Source organism: Microtus ochrogaster, unplaced genomic scaffold (genome assembly GCF_000317375.1).
Source record: "Microtus ochrogaster isolate Prairie Vole_2 unplaced genomic scaffold, MicOch1.0 UNK106, whole genome shotgun sequence".
Lineage (NCBI taxonomy): Eukaryota > Metazoa > Chordata > Mammalia > Rodentia > Cricetidae > Microtus > Microtus ochrogaster.
This window is the reverse complement of record NW_004949204.1, coordinates 702101-709386: the sequence shown is the minus strand read 5'-3', so window position 1 is coordinate 709386 and position 7286 is coordinate 702101. Positions and strand designations below refer to the sequence as shown.

General features: G+C 50.2%; 1 protein-coding gene and 1 long non-coding RNA gene across 3 annotated transcripts in view; both read right to left on the bottom strand.

Annotated features, from left to right (window-relative positions):
• Positions 1 to 2227, bottom strand: part of Tcf23 (transcription factor 23) — a 7723-nt gene extending 5496 nt beyond the window's left edge. For both annotated transcript variants that reach the window (XM_005371353.2, XM_026778123.1), the window contains exons 1-2: positions 1953 to 2227; positions 631 to 873 (exon numbers count right to left, since the gene is read on the bottom strand). In XM_005371353.2, coding sequence (XP_005371410.1) covers positions 631 to 873; positions 1953 to 2171 — 462 coding nt within the window. In that variant the 5' untranslated portion in view covers positions 2172 to 2227. The remainder of the gene's footprint in view (positions 1 to 630; positions 874 to 1952) is intronic.
• Positions 2228 to 3095: 868 nt separating this feature from the next.
• The window catches only part of LOC113455768, a 13448-nt gene continuing 9257 nt past the window's right edge, over positions 3096 to 7286 (bottom strand). Inside the window, exon 3 of the long non-coding RNA XR_003376741.1 lies at positions 3096 to 3668. This is a non-coding gene — a long non-coding RNA (uncharacterized LOC113455768). The remainder of the gene's footprint in view (positions 3669 to 7286) is intronic.

The window sequence follows — 7286 nt, the reverse complement described above, 5'->3', positions numbered from 1 at the left end:
CGGGGGACTGCCCTAAGTGTGGGGGAACGGGGGACTGCCCTAAGTGTGGGGGGACGGGGGACTGCCCTAAGGGGGGGGGACTGCCCTAAGTGGGGGAGGCAGGGGGACTGCCCTAAGGTTCTCAGCTTGGCCTCCCCAGCTTATCTTCAGCATCCAGTCTTAGTGCATTCTCAAGCTAAGGTTCAGGAAACCGGGTAATGGTTTGCCATGGTGCTTGCTGGAAGACCTCTGACCTACACCGGGTGGCTTGCCTTCCAATGGGTGTTTCCAGAGCACTGGGGTTTTAGGATGTTGTCTTCCCAGAGACCAGATGTCTGCAGCAACAGTAGTCAGAGACCAGAAAGGCAGGCGCAACTCGCTACTCAAGGAGGTGAAATTGCTTGGAAATGGGTGACTCTCCTGGGTCCTGGGTCTTAGAACAGGAACCCGCTCCTCTCTTCCCCCGACACTAAGAATCTCAGAGCGTGTCTCTCCTCCTGGAGCAATCCACTCCCATGCAGACAACATCCAGTCACCACTCCACCCCAAGAGCCAGCCTCTGCCCCCCTCCTGAGAGAACAGGAGGAAAATGCCTCCAATTCCATTTCCCTCCCCAAGGTTTCCTACCAAGACCCTAGGCCAGCGACCTACCTTGAGGGGGTGCAAGTACCGGAGTCCACGCAGGAAGGGTGGCCAGGCAGGGCCAGGCAACTCGTGGCCGAGCGTTCGGGTGAGGTGGGCTATGTAGCTCGTGGCCAGCACCAGCACGTCCAGCTTGGAAAGCTTTGTGTCAGGTGGTACGGCAGGCAAAGCAGCCTGCAGGGCCAGAAAGGCCTGGCGCAGTGTCCTCACCCGGGTCCGCTCCCGTGCTGCGTTCTCAGGGCAGGCTTCACTCTGCAGAGAGGTCTCCCTTGAGCACATCTCACCCTGCCCTCTTGTCAGAGTTCCTATTGTTGGGACAGGGTTTCCTGCAGCCCAGGCTAGACATGAACTCTCTGCATAGCCCAGCATGACCTGGAATTTGGGATCCTCCTGCTTCTACGTCTCAAGTGCTGGGGCTATAGGAGTTCACCACCACGCCTGGTTGGTCCTGACTTCTAAGGACCCTATTAGTGCCATGTCATCTTATGGAGCTAATGGGCCTCACTAGTTTGAAGCCAGGCTTCATAATAAAATGAAGGAAGGCCTGGGCTGGGATCAGATGACAGGAAGGTGGCAACACTTGGCTCAGAACCCAAGAGTCCCGTATTCTTTCTATTATCCCATTAACATCTGTTCTACTCCCAATCTAGAGCCTGCTTACCAGGGTACCCTGGGGGCTATAGGAAGCATAGAGCCATGCCCCTGCTTAGCTGACCCTTGACCCAACTAGGTAAAGAGGAAAGGACTCTGCACAAGAGTCAGAACATACAGTCCTGGGCTGCGGATGTAGCTCAGTTGGGGGAATGTTTGCCTAACATGTGTGAGGCCCTGTGCCCGATCCCTATCGCGGCATAAACTGGGTGTTTATGCACATACTCTCAGCGCTTGGAATGTGGGGGCAAAAGGATCAGAAGTCCAGGTTCTAAGCTACAGAGGATGTTTGAGGCTAGTCTGGACTACATGAGACTCTGACTGGAAGACAGACAGACAGACAGACAGGCAGATAGATAGATAGATGAATAAATAAATACAAATAAATAACAAATACTCAGTCTAGATCCGCCGCCACTGGCTGCTGTTCAGGGACCTTAGATAGCTCACATCCTCCTCTGGGCCTGAGTTTCTCAGCAGACAGTAGTTAGGTCACCTCTCTGAGCTGTGCTCTCATGGAGTTCTGACCTGTCCTGCCCACCTCCATCGTGGCACCTAAGGATGCTGCCCTTGGGCGGAGCCATCAAATACCGATTGAGGCTCTGCCCTCAGAGGTGGCATCTCATTGCCCTCAAACCCTGCTTTCCCCAGCTCCCTCCTCTAGTCCAAAGAGTCCTTACCCTGCCATGAGCTGTACCCTTAGCTCTGGTCCCTCGAGGGGCAGAGGTGGCTCTGCTCAGTCTGTGATTACTCCAGCTAGTGCTGTCCCATAGGTCCTGCCTTGTCTTGCTGAGGCGGCTCCTCTTCCTGTCAGCACCTAGAAGCAACCGTGCTTTGGCCTTAGTCTGGCCATGCCCTACTCTTGGCATTGCTGGTGCCCCTGAAGCCTCCTGTGACATGTCACTCTCCTGGGGTATGGAGCTATAGCCCCTAGAGCAGTCACACAGAGCCCGAGGGAGCCCTTAGGCTCAAGTTAGCCTGGACAGGCTGGTCATCCAGCCAGCAGAGTCTGAATCTGAGGAAGCCGGCACCAACTCAATCCTTCACTCCTTGCTCTGGGAAAACTGCCCACCCAGCACAGCCCCCGCAGATAGCCTCCGCCTGCCTCCCATCCCAGCTGAGAGGTGGGGGTGCCGCATGCTAGGAGTGGCCAAGCCCTAGGGAAAGGCCCATGCTAAGAAGGCCTGGAGATGGGTAAGAGGAGAGTGCCCTTCCATGCCATGACTGACCTTACCAGGGTCATGCTCTGATGGACCTACTGCTTCAGGTTTGGGGCTCAAATCCATAGTTTGGGGCTCTGGATCTCCAGCCCTTGTGTCAGAGACTATCTGCATCTATCTCACACGGTCCTTTCCTCCTCCCACCAAAAGCACATGACGAGGCGCTACTCCCCACTCCTCAGACATGCTTCCCAATTCCAACTTGGTGGTTTCTTCCCAAGATTCCAGGGGAATGATGCCATCCTCAGGGCTCTTCCCTTCACTTATGAGGACTTTAGCCCTGCCCCGCCACCAGCCTGTATCCCTGTTTGATGGGCAGGACCACAACCTGGCTAGGATCCTAATAACGCTTTGATGTTCCTAGCTCTTGTAGATGCCCTGCATTGTGCCTCTGCACTTTATATGAATATTTTATTTATTCTCCAGAGCAACCATAAAGAGATCGTGTGTGTGTGTATGTGTGTGCGCATGCACACGCACATGTGTGTGTACCTGTGTGCACATGCATGTGGAGACAAGAAGTCAACATCAAGCATCTTTCCTCAGGTGTTGTCCACCTCATTTAAAATCTTTTAATTAAAATATAATCACATGACTTTCCCACATGCACCTTCAGACAGTCTCCACTGTCTCAACTGGGACCTGGGCTTGCTGCTCAGGCTGGGCCAGCCAGCCAGCGCCGTTCCCGAAAGCCTTCTGAAAACGATACTCGTTTCAGATGTGGGAAGCTGTACTGTGTGGAGATGGAACAACCTGACCGGAGGATTTTGTTTTGAGATAATGCTATGCTGTGTAGTCTTGGATAGCTGGAAACTTGTTACGTAGCCCAGGCTGGCCTTTGAACACACAGCAGTCCTCCTGCTTCAGTTTCCCAGGTGCTGCTGGGATTACAGAACAATGTAAAATCTTGGAAGTAGTGAGGCTAGAGATGCCCATGGGATGAAGGGAAAGCTCTTAGCTTCCAGTGCCATCTTCTTTTTCTCAGAGAGGCCTTCTTCCAGAAGCATTCATCCGGGACCCTTTAGAAGTTGAATCCGACCGGAGCTGAGGTGAGATTTACAGAGATGCCGCAAGAGCACTGCGCACACAGGAGTTCTTTCTCTCTGCAGGAAGTCACCCAGCAAGGAAGGAGAGGGCTCTCGCCCTGGCTCTGCCAATCCTGGTAGGATCCACTGACTTTAAAGACACAGGGTAGGGAGAAAAAAGTATTAAAGCCACACGATAGCTGCATGGAAAGAGACTCTGTACCTATGTATGCTCTCTGAGTCAGGTAGCCGGGACACCTCCAAAGGGCTCCTCTGCTGTCAGTGCTCAGTCCTTGGGAAGTCAAGGTCAAGGTCCTGTGGACCCGCAGTCTCAGAGACACGCCCTCCGTGGGGGAGCCACCCAGTGAGAAGCAGTGTCACCTGTCAACAAGACAAAACGGCAGCCTACAGAGTGGGAAAAGATCTTCACCAACCCCACATCAGACAGAGGCCTGATCTCCAAAATAAAGAACTCAAGAAATTGGTCATCAAAAGATCACATAATCCAATAAAAAAAAAATGGGGTAGAGACCTAAACAGAGAACTCTCAACAGAGGAATCTAAAATGGCTGAAAGACACTTAAGGAAATGTTCAACATCCTTAGTCATCAGAGAAATGCAAATCAAAATAACTCTGAGGTTCTATCTTACACCTGTAAGAATGACAAAGATCAAAAATACTGATGACAACTTATGCTGGAGAGGATGTGGGGAAAAGGGAACACTCCTGCATTGCTGGTGGGAGTGCAAACTGGTACGGATGGTTTGGATATCAGTGTGGCGATTTCTCAGGAAATTAGGAACCAACCTTCCTCAAGACCCAGTAATACCACTTTTGGGTATATATCCAAAGGATGCTTAATCATGCCACAAGGACATGTGCTCAACTATGATCATAGCAGCATTATTTGTCATAGCCAGAACCTAGAAACAACCTAAATGCCCCTCGACCAAAGAATGAATAAGGAAAATATGGTATATTTACACAATGGAGTACTACACAGCAGAAAAAAATGATATTTTGAAATTTGCAGGCAAATGGATGGATCTAGAAAACATCATATTGAGTGAGGTAACCCAGACCCAGAAAGACAAATATCATTTGTACTCACTCATAAGTGGCTTTTAGACATAACACAAAGAAAACCAGCCTACAATTCACAATCCCAGAAAACCTAGACAACAAAGAGACCCTAAGAGAGACTTACATGAATCTAATCTACATGGGAAGTAGAAAAGGACAAGATCTCCTGAGTAAATTGGGAGTGTGGGGACCATGGGAGAGGATTGAAGGGGAGGGGAGAAAAAGGGAGAGGAGCAGAGAAAAGTTTAGAGCTCAATTAAATAAATTTAAAAAGAAGAAAAGTAGTGTCACAGGCTGAGGAGATGTGCAGTGTGACAGTGTTTGTCTAGAGGACATGAGGTCTTGAGTATGATCCCAGTATATACACAAACACACAGAGAGAGCGTGAGGCCTTGAGTATGATCCCAGTATATACACAAACACACAGAGAGAGCGTGCGGGCACGCATACAACAGAGAGAGAGAGCACTCACGAGAGAGAGAGAGAGAGAGAGAGAGAGAGAGAGAGAGAGAGAGAGAGAGAGAAATCACATACACACATACACAGAGAGAGAGTGTGTGTGTGTGCGCGGGCACGAGCACAAAAGAGAGAGAGAGATCACATATACACACATAGAGAGATCACATATACACACATAGAAAGAGAACACACAGAGCGTGCCGGCACACACACAATAGAGAGAGAGAGAACACACACACACAGAGAAACAAAGAGAGAATACACACACAGAGAGAGAAAACACACATACACACACATATATAGAGAATACACTCAGAGAACACACACACATGAACACACACAAAGAGAGAGAGAAAAACAGAGACACAGACAGGCAGACAGAGACAGACAAAGAGACAGGGAGAGACAGAGAGACAGAGACAGGGGGCACTTGGGAGGCTAAGACAGGATCATCTCAACTTTAGGCCAGCCTGGGCTATAGAGTGTGAGGCTCTGTTTGAAGAAATGAAAGAAGGAAGGCAGGCAGACCAAAAGAGCAAGCAGAAGATTGCCTCAATTTTGGTGCTAACGTGGTCTATAATACAGTGTGTTTCAGGACAGCCTAGGAGTTTCTTGCCCACAAAAAAGAAGGAGGAGGAGAAGAAAAAGAAACAAAGAGCAAGGAAGGATGGAAAGTCAAAGAAAAGAATACAGGGATACAGCATCTACAAAGATGCAGTGACTAAGAGCAGGGTGAAACCAATGGACAGAGTTGTGGGTCCCATGCCAGCAAGCAGGAGCCATTTCTAGCACCCCAATATTTTGTACAAATGTTCCCGCAGCCAGCAGAGAAGACACCAGGACTCTTGGAGAGCTGGTCTTGAAGGGCTTTACATCCTCTAAGGGGGAAGGTAGCTCAGGCCATGCTGGGCTTGGTTCTCTCTGCCGAGGTAGCAGCAGCCATGGGGCAGGCTCTTGGAGAATGTTCTCTGTGACAACTTGGTCTCAGTCCTGTCCTTCAGCCTGCTCTCCAGGAGATGGACATAGCAGGGAAGACTCTGTCATGACGCTCCCAGGTGGTTTCATACCGGCAGCAGCCAGGCAAGAACATGGGATGAGGCGCTACTCCCCACACCTCAAACATGCTTCTACCAGGTTGGTACTGGTCCAGCTCCTGAACGCTGGGCTTCGTGGCTTCCACTGTGGCTTCCAGGGAGTGAAAGCAAGTTTACTTCTGGGTTCCGCTTCAGCTGGGCATGACAAGCCCCCGTGATAGTTCTCTGAACTGTAAGAGGCTGTCGTGCCGTCCCATCTGCATGGGACTGACTCTCTGAGAAGGTGAAGACAAAACCTACCAGACACGTTGCCCTCTGTGTCTGGTACAATTTGGATATTCTATTCTCATCGATGGGTTGTTTGATTGGGATGGCCAAGTGCACATTTCTAATGCTGAAATGGGACAGTTCAGACCCTACCACCACCGTGGACTGAATCCATCCCCCAAAGTTTATGAACCTTAATCTCCAGCACAACAGTATTACACAGTAGTATGTGTGAGTGCAGGTTAGGTCACGGGGTTCTGTCCTTACACAAGGAAGAATGCCGAGCTCGGGACATAGCTTAGTGGGTAGGATGCTTGCCTAAAACACATGGAGCCCTGGGATTGGTCTCCAGCACGTCACAGACGGGGAGCTGTGGTGTATTCCTGTAACCTCAGCTGTCAGGACAGGAGGCTGGAGGATCTAAAGTTCAAGGCCAGCTTCAGCCACCTTAGGAGTTCAAGGCCAGCTTGATCTGCGCGAGACCCTGGTACAAACAATGACAAAGGCTTTAAAGGTGATTTCTCTTTGAGATGTACACACGCTCTTGGCTGTGGCTTTCTCCTGAGTGCCTCTCTTTCTCTTAACCTTTGTTCTTAAGGGCTAGGTTAAAAAGGTCTTCTGCCAGGCGGTGGTGGTGCACACCTTTAATCCCAACACTTGGGAGGCAGAGGTAGGCGGATCTCTGAGTTCGGGCCAATCTAGTCTGCAAAGTGAGTTCCAGGACTGTTACACAGAGAAACCGTGTCTCGGAAAAACAAAAACAAACAAACAAAAACAAAAGAAGAACCTGCCTTGGTGTTTATCTGCTTTACAGGAGTAAGCTGGTTGGGCTCAGTAACAAATTCACAGGAGTTTTGTGAGGGGAAGGGGTGGAAGTGGTTACCCACTCCTGACAGCTGTCGTTTGACCACACACACACACACAC